The sequence below is a fragment of the Littorina saxatilis genome, linkage group LG8, assembly GCF_037325665.1.
Source record: "Littorina saxatilis isolate snail1 linkage group LG8, US_GU_Lsax_2.0, whole genome shotgun sequence".
Lineage (NCBI taxonomy): Eukaryota > Metazoa > Mollusca > Gastropoda > Littorinimorpha > Littorinidae > Littorina > Littorina saxatilis.
The window spans coordinates 26,765,136-26,783,332 of record NC_090252.1 but is presented as its reverse complement, the minus strand read 5'-3'; the positions used below and the strand labels follow the sequence as shown (position 1 = coordinate 26,783,332).

Below are 18,197 nucleotides of genomic sequence, written 5' to 3'. Positions count from 1 at the left end.
TCACAATATTCAAATCCAAGAACAAAATCCCTTTCAAAGTCTGCAGCAGCCAAACATTAAGAGCTTATTCAACACAATGTACACATCTCAATATGACATTATGAAACACTGCTACTTGAAGCTCCTAATTCAGGGATAATCACATACATATTTATCAGCAAGCACATGTCATAGTTCATTTGAAAGTGCTCCATAAGAAATGATAAGTAAATAGGATCAGTGCATTTTTATGCAACTCTCTTGTGTTCAGACTGACCAACACTAAAATCTACTTTAAATGCAGTAATACTGACAGTACTATTCCTAACCTTGGTCCAGCTACAAAACTTCTGAAGCAATTTTAAATACATGTAAGTTGTTAGTGGAAAGTCCCTTCAAGTCATCAGAAGTTTGTTTGTATGTGGGATTTGAACAGTGCTTTTGTCCAGAGCTGCAAACATTGGTTGTACTTACGCAGATGGCTTGCTAGGTGCAAGCACCTGTTCCTCCTCCTCTTCCTCCTCTTCCTCACTGCTTTCTGCTTCCAAGTCAAGCAGCCCACCTGACATCTGACCCACCAACGCTCGCTGTAATCAAATCATGTTAACCATTACAACCCAACAACACTAGTTGTGATGAAAACGCATGCACCATTGACCGTATAAACATTGTTCATCATTTCATGTCCATGTCAACTACTGAGCAGGACCGTAAACTCTCGGTGCAACCTTCCTTAGTTCCTCTTTCACCACCCACTCCTATCTTGATGGATTGTAGATTGACAGAACGTACCTCAGCCTGTGTGGGGATGGCCTTTGTGTCCTCCAGTGTGCCATTCTGCAATGCCTCAGCGTCCCCTGCACTGCCGCTCCAGTCCAGGTTGCCGGACTTCTTGCCCTCATTCACCCACACTCGGGCAGACTTGCCTTTCTTCTTGCTCGCTTCAGGACTCTTCCTGTGATTAGCACGTGTGCTTTTAATTAAGTCATCCACATAACAAGGCAAGCCACCCCACAACCAGGCAAGACACCCACATCACATAGCATGTCATCCACATTACAAGTCACAAAACCTACATTAGAAGGCATAACATCCACACAGCATCATTCCAGCTTAAAATCAGGGACAGCGGTACACCACTAACATCTAACTTTCCAAAACTTAAAGGCACAGTAAGCCTCCCGTAAACCATCACAGATACTGTCAGGCTTTTACACACAGTACAAACACCCTTCCATTTGAACGCTCACCAAACGGGAACATCCTAGGTGCCCTACGTAAAGAGCGAGAATTAATTTTGCGGATTGTCTCAGAGACAATCGGACCGTGGTGCGTTTTGGCGCTAGACCTAACTTTTAAAATCTAAATAAAATTGACAGCTTGTTACACAAACATTCTTAAATCATAAAAGAATTCTTTTTTAATCAAGACAAGATCAGTACAATTCGAAGTTTTGAAAGTTTGAAAAAAGAAAAGCCTGGAAGCAGGGTCACGCAAGGTCGTGGTTCTCGTAGCAGACGACGGTTTATGCCTATCGCCAGCTCCTCTGAACAATCAAAAGCCATCGCTAGAGTTCTTGTGAACCACAGCCGTTTGTTTCGTGCATTCTCAGAGGTACATAATAACGTGCTATTGCAGATAAGCTCACATCGAGTCGCATTCAAATTACTAACTGACGACTACATTGTGAAAAAGGGAAACTGGATCACACGGGTTCATGATGGCTCAGGGGTAAGATAAACCACGCAAAAATAAATTCTTTGAAAATTGCTCGCATAGCACCCGCATAGCAGGGTGGCGTTAAACATGACCAGGGTGGAAAGCATAATGCATGTTTTGGTGTGACACAAAACAAAATTCTACTTTGTGCAATATACAATACTTAGCACCAGGAACTGATTATTTCCCAGACAAACATCAAATAATGTACACTAACCTGAAACTTAAAAAACAAAACAAAAAAACAACCCACTGCTAATATCACCTTTGACAAAGATTGTCCAGTCCTGCAAACATTGGTTGTACTTACCAAGATGGCTTGCTAGGTGCAAGCACCTGTTCCTCCTCACTGCTTTCCAGTTTCACATGAATCAAGAATTAAAAATTTTAAGAGTAAATTTTCATTTAATTAATATACTTACCCAACTCACAAATAGCAATTAACTCTAGTTCAGTGCTGGTAACGCTGTACGCGTCCCCTTGGTAACCAAGGGAGACCACTCTAAAAAAGAAAGTGATCCATCCCATAATGCCAGACTATCAACAGTCCGACATCCGTATGCGCGCGCATACGCCGCCATCTTATCATTCCAAAACGAAGCCCAACTCACTCTTTTTTAGACCCCAGTACCAACCACAGCGGGGAGGTGGGAGGGAATAAACGTTGTGAGTTGGGTAAGTATATTAATTAAATGAAAATTTACTCTTAAAATTTTTAATTAAATTACATATCCATACCCAACTCACAAATAGCAGATTGCTACTATAGGTGGCGGGTACTCACCAAAAATCAAAGTAGAAGGGCTTGTCCTGCTGCCACCATAGAAGGTAGTGCAAAACTGCCGTCTTGTCGCAAGGAGGAGATGTCTCTCAGATAATAATTCATGAAGACATCTTCCGATTTCCAATAGGCCGCCTCCAAAACATCAGCCAGACGGCCTGAACGGAGCACTGCCACAGAAGAGGCCCATGCTCTCGCCTCATGAGTTCTTGCCGAAGTCAGGGGAAGTACTGCCCTAACCTCTCCGGACTGAGTATGCCACCAGGCGTAAGCTTGCCTGATTAACGTGGAAACCCACTTAGTCAAAGTCACCTTAGCAATATCTTTGCCCCTTGCCGTATTGGGAGAAATAAAAAGCAACTTTTGATTTTCGGAACGAATGAACTTCGTTCGAGACAGGTAAACGCTGAGCGTTCTGACCGGACAGTTAACTATGTCAGGGTCTCCAGGAGCAAGGATGTTGCTCAAGGCAGGAATGTTAATGACAGGAGAAATATGACCTGGTTTCTGATTTTTAGCTAAGAATTCTGGCCTGAATTTAAGAGATATGGAACCATCCTTTTCGGTTGCAATATCTTTAGCTAAGCCGGATAAAGCATGAACCTCACTCCCTCTACGCGACGTAGCGAGCAAAGTTAGAAAAACCGCCTTGCGCGTCAAGTTAGCCAAACTAGATGACTGTAACGGTTCAAACTCGTTAGAAGCCAAAAATCTCAACACAAGCATCAAATCCCAAGCAGGGAGCGGAGACTTCACGCGCGCGGCCTTAAGGGAGGCGCCCTTAATAACACTAGCGACAACCCCGTCAAGAGTAATCTTATGGCCCAGCTGCCTAAGTGTTGACGAAATCGCGGACCTTCTAACACGAAGGGAAGACGCCGACCCCCCCTGTCCAGCTAGCCAGGCTAAATGATTTGCTACCTGCATGGACCTTGGTGCCAAAGGCTTAACTCTGTTAAGACCACACCATTTCACCCAGGAGGCCCAGTGAGACGAGTAGACCGAACTGGTTGACTTCCTATGGGCATGCTTCACAAAGTCTATAGTGGCAGAAGAGGCCCCTGCCTTGAGCATAGCGCTTCTGACAGAATCCACCCTTGAAGGTTGAGGGCCTGAGGGTTCTCGTGAGGGATGCCCGACCTGGGTTGTAGGAGTTCTCCCTTTCTTACTGCGATGGGGATAGGCGGTCGAACCGCCAGTCGCAGCAAGTCCGGGAACCAGTGCTGGCTTGGCCAAAGTGGGGCAACCAGAACCAGCGCTGGCTTTTCCAGGTCGACCTTCCTGAGAACTTTGCCTAACAAGCAAAACGGAGGGAAGGCGTAAGCTGTCAGCCCTGTCCAATCCAGTTCTAGCGCATTCACGCCCCACGCAAGAGGATCCGGGAAGGGGGATACAAACAGAGGAAGCCTCGCTGAATACGGAGTTGCGAACAAATCGATTTGAGGCTTCTCTATCTGCTCCCAAAGACGGTGCAGGGACAGGTGCGACAGAGTCCACTCTGAATGGACCACCTTGTCCCCCCTGCTCAGCGCATCTGCAAGGACGTTCAAGCTGCCCTTCAGAAAGATGGCTGACAGCAGAATATGATGCGAAGCGCACCACTTTAGAATGAGGCACGCACTGTCTGAGAGGCTGAGGGATCTCGTTCCGCCCTGCCTGTTCACGTAAGCCGCGACAGTCCTGTTGTCGGTGTGCAACCTGACATGACTGTTCTGAACGAACGGCAGAAAAGCTTGGAGGGCCAAGGAAACGGCCTCCAACTCCAGAGCATTGATATGGCGCGTGGGAAGAGACAGGTTCCACGCCCCCGACGCCACATGCTCCCCCAGGTGAGCTCCCCACCCCGTCAGAGAAGCATCGGTGAACAACTCGTTCTCTGGCGCCGGGCACACTATCGGGACTCCCTGTGAGACCCAGGGAAGGAGCCAGACCTGCGTGGTCGCGAAAAACCAGGCTCCCAGAGAAATCTGGGTGTCCCACCCCTGGGTTGACTGATCCCACCGGGCCTGAAGAGCTGCCTGAAACGGCCTCTTGTGTACCCTGCCCAGTGGGATAAGAGTAGCCATAGACTCCATCTGGCCAAGTACTGATGTCAGAACCCGTACACTGGCCAGATTCTCTCCGTGAAGCGCACGGAGCAAGTCTTGAAGTTTGGCCACCCTCTTCTGAGCCGGGCGGACCGACCAACTGAGCGTATCGAACTCCATCCCTAAGTAAGTGAACGTCTGGGATGGAACCAGTTCTGATTTGCCCAGGTTCACAGAGAACCCGAGCTGGGCAGCCTGACTGAGCACCATGCGAGTATGGACGTGGCACAACTCCCTGTCCTCATGTAGGATAAGCCAATCGTCCAAATAAGCTCGCAGACGCACGCCCTCCTTGCGCACAAGAGCGCAGAGCTGACGCACCACGATGGTGAATATCCATGGCGCGAGAGAAAGGCCGAACGGCAGCGCCCTGAACTGATAGGCCTTGGCTCCCCAGCGGAAGCGCAACCACTTCCTGTCCGTAACGTGCATCATGACGTGGAAGTATGCGTCTGTAAGGTCCACCGAGGTAGCCCAATCGCCTGGACGAAGCGCCTCTCGCACAGAGGCCGGCGTCTCCATAGTGAACTTCACCGTCCGGAGATACATGTTCAGAGTTGACAGGTCCAGAACTGGTCTCCAAGCCCCCGAGGCTTTCGGTACAACAAACAGTCTGCCGTAAAACCCCGGGGACCGTAAGTCCAAGACCTCCTCTATCGCCCCTTTCGAGAGAAGGGCTGTCACCTCCCCTTGCACCGCGGCTCTCGCCTCCGGATCCCTGGGGGGTTTGCAAAGCGGGATTATCCTGGTCAGAGGTGCTTTTTCCCCTGACCAGAGAAGTCTGAACCCCGAACGAACGATCCCGGTAACCCACTTGCTGTCCACTAGCTGCAGCCAGGAAGAGAGGGCCCTGGACGGGCCGCCCGCCACAACCAGTGCGGGAGCTACCGGGAAGGCCTGTTTGGGGGAGTTTCATTGGGGGTGGGGCTTGCGCCCCGACCCCCTAGAACCACCAAAGGATTGACCCCTCTTAGGGTAGGGCGCACCGCGACCTCTACCCCCTGAAGAGAAAGACTGTTTCTGTGCCATACCGCCACCACCAGACGAGGATGTCTGAGGTTTGGCCGTAGACTGCGTCTGAGTCCGTGACTGAGACTGAGGTTTGCCCTGAGCCTTAGGCAAACCCTGAAAGGCAATGCGGGCTATAGCGAGATCCCTCGCGTCCGCTGTCTCCTTCTGGAGAGCATCCAAAGAGGCCCGACCCAACAACGATCCCTCTAAAAACGGGGACACTTTTAAGGAATCAATCGTGGACTTATCACAAATCCTCGATCCCGCTAGAAACGCCGACCTCCTTGAATGCACGGCATGTGCGTAAAGGTTGGCTGAAATCGTCATCTGTTCCCTTGTCACCTTGGCCAAAGTGGCCAGAAGGGTAGACACGTCAAGCGCCGAAGCGTCGAACCTAAATTTGAAGGGGTCCAGCGAGGTCGCAATCGACCTCGAAAGAGACCGTTGCAGAGACTCTGACACTGACGTCAGCTCAAGCAACGACCTCCCTGCATCTTCAAGAGCCATCATCGAAGACTCGGTACACGGAAGCACAGTGTTAGGTCCGTATCCGACTTCACGCAGCGAAGCAAGCTCAGGCGTCACCGGCAACACAGCCGTAGGCAACGCGAAAGGCTCAATCAGCCTAACAGGCCGGGGAGCAAGCTTCAACTTCTGAATACCAGAAACAGCCCGATCCCCCGCCTTGGCCAACCACGGGAGAACGTCCTCAGGTGCATCACCACGTTGTGACAACAACGGCACCTCCGGTCCGTTCCTCCCTTTGAAAACCTTTGCCATAACATAGGCAACTGAGGAAGACTCTTTAAACCGGAACTGACCAGAAACATTCTTGGCAGACCGGAAATCGTCAAAAGCCGACCTGGGTGGCAGAAGTCTCTCCTTGCTTCTCACCACCCCTTCCGGAAAGTATTTGGAAGCCGTCTCCGCTGCCAGAGCCACCGCGCTCGACAGCTTCGCCGGCAGGTTGAGAAGGGCGTCATCCACGGCCGTGGCATTGCCCTCCTCCAACCCTCCTTCCTGCTCGCTATCGCAGCCAGGCGGGTCAACGCCAGAGAGACTTGCAAAGTCCTCGGAGTCACACCCACCATCCGTCCCCCCGGACGGAAATAGAACCGGCATACCCGACACTGCATCAGAGGTATATGCCGCGTTCTTACGATTCACAGGGCTCCCTGCAACCGCTGGGCCGGCGCGATGCCAATGGCCAGAGATTGCAGGAGGGCTTTCACCACGCACGTGGCTTACTCTCTCCTGTGATCGCACCCCACTGTCACCAGAGAACCTGGTAACTTGTGGGGAAGACATACCTTTAGAGAGCACCGGCTCATGCAGAAGGGACACCAGCCGACCATCAGCATGCTGAGACGCATGCACTTCCGCCCGAACCACGGAAGAAGCAGCCACAGCGGAAGCCGCAGCGGAAGCTGAAGCGAAACCGGAAGTGGAAGGAGTTGGTGAAGAACTGACTCTACCCAACGAAGAGACATCGAAGACGCCAGCCGGAAGTGCGCGAATCTCTGCTTTCGTCGACGACAAATCGGCCGCCAAAGTAGAAACCTGTGTACTTAAAGTCAAAAGCAATGACGCAATATCGGCGGGAGACACACCTGAATCACCAGGAGCCCCCGACGAAACAACCGGTTTAACAACATCCTTATATTTTTCACTACGCGTGACCTTGTCCTTCTTCACGGACAAAATGGCGGACGAAGGCTTGTCAACAACAACATCAACATCACATCCTACATTTCCCGGTTCTATCTGAGAAGTGGCGGAAATTCCATCACTCTTTCTTCTAGACGAAGAACTTCTCTTAGAGGAAGAAGTACTAGCAGCCGGAGAAGCTGGAGCAGCAGCCTGTCTCGAACTAGTTCTATTCTTGGCGCTCTCCGCCATGTCAAAGCGAACTCACAAAAAATTTTCGAAACTGAAAAATTTTACAAGTTCACAAACGTGCGACAGAAACGTCGCCAAAGTTACATAAAACAAGAAAGCTCTCACCCAAAAACAGCCAGGGTATCGACAAAGCTCGGCGGCAGACCAAGGGGCGAAGTCAAAGTCAGGAAACAAAGACCAAGGCTGAACACAGCCGGAGCGTACAACAAAACGCGACCAGACACGTTGGACGCTGAGAGTGGAATGATAAGATGGCGGCGTATGCGCGCGCATACGGATGTCGGACTGTTGATAGTCTGGCATTATGGGATGGATCACTTTCTTTTTTAGAGTGGTCTCCCTTGGTTACCAAGGGGACGCGTACAGCGTTACCAGCACTGAACTAGAGTTAATTGCTATTTGTGAGTTGGGTATGGATATGTAATTTAATTATATTTTACTCCAACATGTTGGCTAACTACAGAATAACTTACGGAATAGCGGCTCCTTGAGCCGCAGCGGTATCTTTCTTTTTTCCTCTCGCAAAAAAGGCCTCTCTGTTTTTACGCAGTGTTTCTTCATCAAGGTCTCCGTTGCTTGCAGGGCTGGGTGCTGCGGGTTGACTGGGGGCGGGTGACGCCTTGGTTGGAGCTGCCTGTGGGCTTGGGGCTGATAATCACAATAACAATAAATTAATTGTTCCACATCTCTGTCACAGTCTCAACCCTACTCTCTCTGTCTCGTAACAGCTCACGGTTACACAGGAAAGGGTGTAATACCATGCACCCACACAACAGAAAAGACACCACCTCCACCAAAACTGTCTGATACACGTGCGCGAGAGACAGCGCACACACACACTGACCGAACACAGACGCTGAGACAATACCAACAGTACAGATTAACTAGCCAGTACCATGTGTGAAGAGAGAGAGGAAAGAGAAAACAGGGGAGGCGGAGGGGGTGAGTTAACTAAGTGACAGGCGGTGCAGCCAAGATCAAAAGTCACCTACCGTATTTGACGGATTACAAGACGCACTGTTTTATAAGCCGCACCCCCGCCTTTAAAAAAAAAATTGGGACGAGCCACGTATAGGCCGCGTCACTATATTAGCTGCCGTCGAAAAATATATAATCAGATCGTGTCAATCAATCAAAACAACCAGGCAAACGAAAGTACGGTATTTGGCGAAATCGGCTCCAAGAATAAACAAGTGAAACAAAGAAGAAAAGTGAAAAAGTTTGAAGAAAAATATCACACACACAATTTGCAACCAACACACACATGTAGTCCCGCCCGGAATAAGCTTTTATGGGATGATTTACGACTTTTGCGCACATTTCGAGCAGACGAAAACACAACATGGCGGCTCTCGCTCCTCCAACTATCGCGAGACACAAAAAACGAAATCGCGCGCACGCGAGATCCTGATACATCCGGTGTTTCTCTGTACGCTATCTTGTCACGACGACTTGTTGACAAACGAAGATTCGCGAAAGAAAGAGAAAAGCGCCAAGTCTTGAGTAGAGAGCTAATAAAGTACCGGTAATCGCTAATCGAGCGAAATGAAAATCCGCGGCGACTTCCATTAGGTGAATGCTATTCAAGTTTAGGTCACGTTTTAGCCGCATCTTTTAATCTGCAATGCGATTTTTTTTTTTTTAAAGTCGCGGCTTGTAGTCCGTCAAATACGGTACTTCGAATTACACACACCCCACATATTTTGACAACAACCCCCCCCCCCCCCCCCCCCCCAAAAAACCATCACCATCCACAACATTCGACTGGTGGTGTTTCCTTTGAGGAACGAGGGAGAGAAAAAGCAAAGAACACGGGAACACACAGCCCGGGTATTGCACCACTGATCACGTCGACTGAGACCTTTTTTTTCTTCATACATCTGTTCGTTTGCACTTCACTTGAAAAAGAATATACATTCAGCCACTCTTCACAGGAGGCCGAGTCGCCTTACTGTAGTATTAACTTGCGGCCGTGCGACGAGATATTTTCGAGGGGGGCTCTAAAAAATCTCCTTATCGTCGTATTTCTCAATGTATTTTTAATATAGGATATGGATTTGTAGATAAATGAACAAAGAATCTGATTGTGGGTGATTCAAATTGAAATTTTTAAAAACTTAGGTCCTACTTCACACAGAAAAAAGGGCAATTTTTAACGCATCGTAGGTTGGCTCACCAGAAAAAGAAATGTGGGGGTATGCCCCTTGATCGGTCTCGGGCGCTTAGCGACCTCGATTTACACTCTTATATTCTAAGAACACCCCCCTTACAAACTAACTGATCCACCCTGGTGTGCATATATATGTGTGTGTGTGTGTGTGTGTGTGTGTGTGTGTGTGTGTGTGTGTGTGTGTGTGTGTGTGTGTGTGTGTGTGTGTGGTGTGTGCGATTCAGAGAAATCTACTGGACAGATCTTTCTGAAACTTTGCACACAAATGTTCCGACCCCCAACCTTTCACCCTGATTCAAATTCATGGATCACAAGTCCAGTGCTCTACCAACTGACATACATGCAGGGTTCCCAAATTATTTTTTTAATCATTTTTGTCAATCAAGATATGGGGGTGGGGTTGGTGCGGGAATAATTGTGAAGTAGACAATAAGGCAACAACTTATTTTGTTTACAGGTATTGTATCTGTATACAGCGAACTTAGCTGTGTTCAAATTTAGTTATGATCTGTCGAGCGAATTTTTTTTAATAACGTTTTTACTACTAAATGAGTGATAGTTTTATGTGTACGCCCTCGAGAAACCTCGATCATTTTCTGAAAATGCACGTTGATAAGTGCCGTATTATGATAAAGTGATACTCTTCATCTACACAAAGTAATGTTTCATTTATCATTTGTAGAGCTAAATATGTCAGTTAGGATCACGTTAAGAATCGCAGTGTTTTTCGCAAAATCGTACTTGACAACCCCCAGTAAAAAAATTCTAAAAAAAAGGGCTCTAAAAAATCTCCTTATCGTCGTATTTCTCAATGTATTTTTAATATAGGATATGGATTTGTAGATAAATGAACAAAGAATCTGATTGTGGGTGATTCAAATTGAAATTTTTAAAAACTTAGGTCCTACTTCACACAGAAAAAAGGGCAATTTTTAACGCATCGTAGGTTGGCTCACCAGAAAAAGAAATGTGGGGGTATGCCCCTTGATCGGTCTCGGGCGCTTAGCGACCTCGATTTACACTCTTAAATTCTAAGAACACCCCCCTTACAAACTAACTGATCCACCCTGGTGTGCATATATATGTGTGTGTGTGTGTGTGTGTGTGTGTGTGTGTGTGTGTGTGTGTGTGTGTGTTTGTGTGTGTATGTGTGTGCGTGGTGTGCGATTAAGAGAAATCTACTGGACAGATCTTTATGAAACTTTGCACACAAATGTTCCGACCCCCAACCCTTCCCCCTGATTCACATTTATGGATCACAAGTCCAGTGCTCTACCAACTGACATACAGGGTTCCCAAATTATTTTTTTAATCATTTTTGTCAATCAAGATATGGGGGTGGGGTTGGTGCGGGAATAATTGTGAAGTAGACAATAAGGCAACAACTTATTTTGTTTACAGGTATTGTATCTGTATACAGTGAACTTAGCTGTGTTCAAATTTAGTTATGATCTGTCGAGCGAATTTTTTTTAATAACGTTTTTACTACTAAATGAGTGATAGTTTTATGTGTACGCCCTCGAGAAACCTCGATCATTTTCTGAAAATGCACGTTGATAAGTGCCGTATTATGATAAAGTGATACTCTTCATCTACACAAAGTAATGTTTCATTTATCATTTGTAGAGCTAAATATGTCAGTTAGGATCACGTTAAGAATCGCAGTGTTTTTCGCAAAATCGTACTTGACAACCCCCAGTAAAAAAATTCTAAAAAAAAGGTTAATAAGGCAACCACCTTTTTTCTTTGCACAGATGTGTCCATATTGCTTAGAGGAACCTGTGCACAAAATGTGTAATGTATCTGTCAAGCGATTTGAACACACAAGTAACCCCTTAAGTGCTAGAACGCTGTACTACACTTCACCTTGGTAAAGGGAAGCAACCCTAAAAAAAGACGGCCTTGACCGGGTAAAGGTCAGGGCCACAGGTCAAGGTTACCTCCCTGCATGCATTGCGCCCGCGACAAGAGCGGCCATGTTGGATCTTCATTCCAACATCAGCGTTCACAGGCAGACAAGGCAGATTGTGAACACTTTGAAACAGCTGCTTTTAAAGAGGGCAACAACCAATGATGCCTGAAAGCAACAAGCAGCCAGACTTGGGTGATGACCTGAGGCATCACGCGGTAGGGCTCCGGTGTAGCTTTCAGGTATCATACAGTGCGAAAGGGTTAACAGTACGTAGTAACACATTACCTTTTGGAGTCTTGTTTTCTTTCCCTTTACTTCCCTTCTTCTCATCTTTCTTGCTCTCTATCATTGATGCCACTGTCTTCTTTGATTTTTGGGAATCCTCAAATGTGCGCATCTTTCTGCAAAGGTACAACAAAATATTCTAGATAAGTTACAAATTCATAAATGTGCTTCCCCAACTCATTTATTCTTTTACAAGAGCATATAATCTGGTATGTGTTTACAGCATAACAAAACATGTATGACATGTTACCAAAAGACAAATTAGTATAAAGCCTTTTTTCTGATCGTTAAAAACATCCGACAGCCATTGATCCCAACAGTCTGTTGAAACGAGTGTAACACAATGAGAGAAATCAATCAGAGAGACTTCATGATAAAGAATTTTGAATATGATGAAATGCCAAGAATCAGATAAACGAGGGTTGGGTAATTCAATGAGGTCCAATCAATTACAATCACATGACCTATTTTGGAAGTGGTATAAATCCCTGGTTTACGTTTTTTGTCATGATGTGCATCTGTTTGAATTATTGTAACGCGTCTTTCTGATATAGCTGTAAATAGCGTAATTTCATGTTTTTGTTAGCTAAAAATATATGTTTCTCGATTTGCATCTCCTCGATTTTAACCAAAATATGACACGATACTGAGCAGAGTCCACAAAATCACATATACAAAATTAGAACAATTGAAGGTGTCATTTCTGCACCGACCTGCAAAACGTACCATTTCCCCCATTCTGAAAAAAGCCATCATAAGTGGTAAAAGTGATCGTAGTCTGAAAAATATGCACGTCATTTTCAGAGTACGATCACTATTACCTCTTCTGATGCCCTTTTTCAGAATGGGGGTAATGGTACATTTTGCAGGTCGGTGCAAAAATGACACAGTCAATTCTTTTTAATTTTTTTATGTGTGGACTCTGCGATGCATTGTGTCATTTAATAAAATCGAGCAGATACTCCAGGAAATATGTTGATGCGAGAATATGATAAACTGATCTTATTTTAAACTACGAAAACGTCATGAAAGTACGCTATTTCCAGCCATATCGGGAAAAAACATGTCATCACAACAATCGTAAACCAGGGATTAATACCTCTTCCAAAATAGGTCCTGTGATTGTAATTGATTGGACAGATACCCCTATGAATTACCCAACCCTTGTTTATCTGATTCTTGGCATGACATCATACTCAAAATTCTGCTCTCATTTTTTCCCATTTGAAAATATCACTGGCAAATCATTAGCGAAATCTATTATTTTGGTCAATCGGTGTCCGAACTCTAAGCATTTCAGATACGGTCAAAAAAAATATTCAATTGTTTAGATTCCTCGACCGACCCTACTTTTTCCTCCCAACCCCAAAATGTTTTTCGACTCTTCAAATGCCTGATGACTGGTCCTACCATGGCGCAATGTCATGAAAAGCCTTGCATATCATTTTGAACATATATATTATCAGCAAGGTAGAATTTATCTTAAAGGGGACATTTGAGCATGGTTGTTTGCTTATGTATAATATAATAATTCTCTTTATTTATATAGCGCCTTATCCGAAGTTCAAAGCGCTTTTATGCCGTGTGAGATGGAATTTTTTACACAATATATCACGCATTCACATCGACCAGCAAACCTCAAGCCTGTTAGGCGAATGTTCACCTTTCGCGGCCTTTATTCTAAGTCACACGGGTATTTGATGGACATTTTTATCTATGCCTATACAATTTTGCCAGGAAAGACCCTTTTGTCAATCGTGGGATCTTTAACGTGCACACCCCAATATAGTGTACACGAAGGGACCTCGGTTTTTCGTCTCATCCGAAAGACTAGCACTTGAACCCACCATCTAGGTTAGGAAAGGGGGGAGAAAATAGCGGCCCGACCCAGGGTCGAACACGCAACCTCTCGATTCCGAGCGCAAGTGCGTTACCACTCGGCCACCCAGTCCATGTATATATATGTATGTATATATATTCTCCCTTCTAATTCTATAATGGCTACAATGTGTCCCTATTTTGCATGAAACCCACTTGGGTGCTAACGCCTCCTGCTTGCTCTCCTCCTCATTCCGCCGTAGGACGTCATGGAAAATGCTGGTGAAATCAAAGCTCCCACACATGTTGCCGTGAGTCAGCTCATCCTTGTACTTGTTACGAAACTCCAGCTGAATGTCACTTAAAAACTTGTCCACGTATGACAGCTGTAGTATTTTCTGGTAGCCAACCTGTCAACATAACATTTTACAAAAAAATTTAAATACACTTTATGAAATGCAAACAATAAAAATCAGAATGTGTACTTATTTTGAAAGAATCTTCGCAAAAAAAACAAAAACAAGAAGGCCAAAGCCCATACGACTCACATGCTTGACCTTGACATGACCTTGAGGGTCAAGGTCAAATAACTAAACCTAGCAATGACATCATACACTAAGAACTGCTTTACACATTTTTCCTACCAAAATACATGTGACCTTGACCCAAGGTCAAGGTCATCCAAGGTCATGCAACACAAAGCTGTTAATTCAAGACATAGGAAGTACAATGGTGCTTATTGGCTCTTTCTACCATGAGATATGGTCACTTTTAGTGGTTCACTACCTTATTTTGGTCACATTTCATAAGGGTCAAAGTGACCTTGACCTTGATCATATGTGACCAAATGTGTCTCATGATGAAAGCATAACATGTGCCCCACATAATTTTTAAGTTTGAAACAGTTATCTTCCATAGTTCAGGGTCAAGGTCACTTCAAAATATGTATACAATCCAACTTTGAAGAGCTCCTGTGACCTTGACCTTGAAGCAAGGTAAACCAAACTGGTATCAAAAGATGGGGCTTACTTTGCCCTATATATCATATATAGGTGAGGTATTCAATCTCAAAAACTTCAGAGAAAATGGGAAAAATGTGAAAAATAGCTGTTTTTTAGACAACATTTATGGCCCCTGCGACCTTGACCTTGAAGCAAGGTCAAGATGCTATGTATGTTTTTTGGGGCCTTGTCATCATACACCATCTTGCCAAATTTGGTACTGATAGACTGAATAGTGTCCAAGAAATATCCAACGTTAAAGTTTTCCGGCCGGCCGGCCGGCCGGACGAATCGGGTGAGTACATAGACTCACTTTTGCTTCGCATGTGAGTCAAAAAACATGATGTTGATAAAAACATTGGGGTATATTGCAAACCAAATGAAACACTCAAATGTTAAAACTATTTCACAGCAATTGCATCAGCAACTTCTTTTCATAGTGGCTGATCTCACTTTATCCACTTATAAAATTGCATACGACTCACTAGAAGAAAAACAACATTCTCAAGATTTTCTTCTTTTTGTTTTTGTAAATGAAAACGTGGAAAATTATATAAATTAAAACAAAATTCTAGTAAAAAAACAACAACCCCAAATCAAATCCAAATGGAAAATTTCAATAGTAAATTTTCATTTGATTAATATACTTACCCAATTCTCATAAATGCATTGACTTCAATCTCACATGCTAGATGTCGAAAAACTACTCAAATTACCTGCCCCTGCAAGGGTGGTAACCAAGCTAAAAAAACAGACGCCATAGCCGTTGCTATGACTTGTCCCACCTGGTTACCCATAACCCACCGCGCACCACGTGAGCGCCGGCATCCGGAATAATCATTCGAGACTTCTCAAAAACCCTTAGGAAATTAAGTAGCGGGGATGGATGGGAGGGTATTAACTATGAGAATTGGGTAAGTATATTAATCAAATGAAAATTTACAATTGAAATTTTCCATTAAATTACATATTCTTACACCAATTCTCATAAATGCAGATTGCTCCTAAAGGCGGAGGAAACTTACTTATGTCCCTGAGAGAACCTGTCCTGCAGAAACTAACGAGGGCAAGGAAATGGCCCCATCAAGTCAAGAGCAGGAGATGTCCAGGAGGTAACAAATTAATGAACACGTCATCAGACCTCCAATGAGCTGAGCTGTTGGCAAAACTTCGCCTGGGCGACAGGAACACCACCAGCGAGAGAAGAACCCCAGGCTCTGGACTCCTGAACACCTGTAAAGGAACAGAGGGAGGACTGAACGCCCCCCCCCCCCCCCCCCCACCCTGTGTTCGATAGGCCACCACTCATAGGACTATCCTATGAAAGTAGCAACACCTCTTGTGAGCGTCAATTAAGAGAAGCCTCTTTCACTTATAGTGTAAATAGAGATAAGAACATGAGCTTTTGGCTCTTCGTTCCAATTGACTGAGCGCAAGTTAAAAAGGATTTTAAAGCTCTAACCAGACAGTTAGAAAATCCAAATCGGCCGGAGCGAGAATCCTCCCGAGAGGAGGAAATTAAACACCAGAGGAGATTGACCAAGTTTCTGATTCAAGAAAATCTGGCCGAAAAGCCGTAAAAAAATGGAACTATTATGTTCCAAGGCTACATCCTCCGGTAACCCCAATAACACATGGGTCTCACTGCCCTTCGGGGCTGAGGCCCAGAGTATGAGGAACAAAGTCCTACGCGTTATACAGGGGTACGCCTCTAAACCTCTTAAAACAAGGTCCTTTGATCATGCCCACAAAAGCGCCATGAACATCAAAAGAGAGGCCTATAATTTGTTTCAAAGTAGCTGAGATAACCAAGACGCCGGAACCTCCGAGAAGAGGCCAAGCTGCCCAGAGCCAATAAGAAACAGAGGTGATTAACCACCTGGATTGAGAGCGGGGCGCTAAGGAGTTGCACCCCCGCCCTATACACCAATTGTGACCCTCCACCACGAAATGAGTCGCATGTCACCTCGCGCGGTTCTGCGCTAGGCTTAATACAAGTCCGGGGAGTGTCTGGTAACAGTGTGAGGGTCACCTTAGTCACAGGCTTATAACTCAAACAGTTTTCGCTCTTTTCTAAAACGGTTTTCACCACTGGATAGAGCATAAAAAACTCTTCAGGAAAATGTAAAAATATGAAAATCATGCAAAGGTGACATGCGACTCATACTGTCGTGGAGGGTCACAATTGGCCAAGAAGACCAATGAGGGGCATATACAGAGAAAGTGGAGGACCTATGTGCTTCATGCACCCAGACCAGAGTGAACACAAACAGCACAAACTCCAGCCCTGTATGCAGATGGACCAACCCGTGTGCAAGCCCTGAGAGGTCCTGCTGAGCGAGTCGGCCAGATTAAAGAGCCGGCCGGGGAGATATTCCCCTGAGATATTGATTCAGTGTGAAAGGAACCAAATCAGAATCGCGTAAACTCTGTCTGACAGGGAGCGAGAACTTGCTCCTCCCTGCTCGTCCACATAGACAGCAACAGAAGTATTGTCCGTATGCAACCGGACATGCCTGCATATAGCCAAAGAGAAAGGCTAGTAGACTGAGAGCTACTGCTCCTAACTCCAAGCAATTGAGATGCCCAAGGAGTTGAGTCTACATCCACAGCCCCAAGACTCTGATTGCCAATGTAGGCTCCCCATCCGGACAGAGACGCATCCGTGAAGCGGTCTAAATCCGGGGGGGGGGGGGGGGGAAACAAAGCTAGGGAAAAAACGCCCTGAGCGATCGAATTGGATTCCAGCCACCTACTCGCGTGGAGGAACCCACCCTGGAGGAGGACCCTCTTGTCCCAGACCAGTGAGGCCGAGTCCCAAAGAGACTTGAGGAAAGACTAGAGGGCCAGCATAGCAAATCGATTCCATATGACCGAGGATCAAGGCTTAGGACCTTGCAGAGGTCTGCTCTCGTGCCAGCCTGGCAGTGATAAGAGCCTACAGCCTCTCTATTCTCTCCTGTGAAGGACGAACCTTCCAAGGGACTGTGTCGAACGGCATGCCCGGGTAAAAAAAACCTGGGATGGGGACAGCTCGGATTTTGCCTGGTTTACTGAGAACGCCAGGCAAAGAGCCTGGTTCAACACGATCTGAAAGTGCAGCTGGCAAGCTGATTGACTCTGATAAAAGATCAACCAGTCACCGAGGTCGCCCAGAGACGAATATCTCTCCGTCTGATCAGAACACCCAACTGAATGCCCACCATGGTAAAAACTCATGGCCAGCAACAGCCTGAAGGGCAGAGCCCTGAACTGAAAAACCTGGTGACCCCAGCAGAAACGGTGCCACTTCCTGTCTGCAGGACGCATAAGGAAGGCTCGTGTGAGAGCACAGAGGAAAATCTCAGCAAAAGCTGATAACTCTAGACCATGCCGTCCCACCTCCTCCGGAGAGGAGAGGGAGGAGTCACTGAACGAAACACCCACTTTGTGACCGGGAGCGCATCAAAGCGCTGCTACTTGTCTATGAAAGAAGGGCAAGACTGAGGCTTCCGAGTAGGTTTTAACAAAACCTCGAAACAAGCCTGTCCCTTGC

General features: G+C 46.0%; 1 protein-coding gene across 1 annotated transcript in view; it reads right to left on the bottom strand.

Moving 5' to 3' along the window:
• Positions 1-18,197, bottom strand: part of LOC138973173 (signal recognition particle receptor subunit alpha-like) — a 46,558-nt gene that overhangs the window by 20,278 nt on the left and 8,083 nt on the right. The window contains exons 3-7 of the mRNA XM_070345862.1: positions 13,878-14,071; positions 11,844-11,959; positions 7,950-8,124; positions 772-934; positions 454-566 (exon numbers count right to left, since the gene is read on the bottom strand). Of these exons, the coding sequence (XP_070201963.1) occupies positions 454-566; positions 772-934; positions 7,950-8,124; positions 11,844-11,959; positions 13,878-14,071 (761 nt within the window). The remainder of the gene's footprint in view (positions 1-453; positions 567-771; positions 935-7,949; positions 8,125-11,843; positions 11,960-13,877; positions 14,072-18,197) is intronic.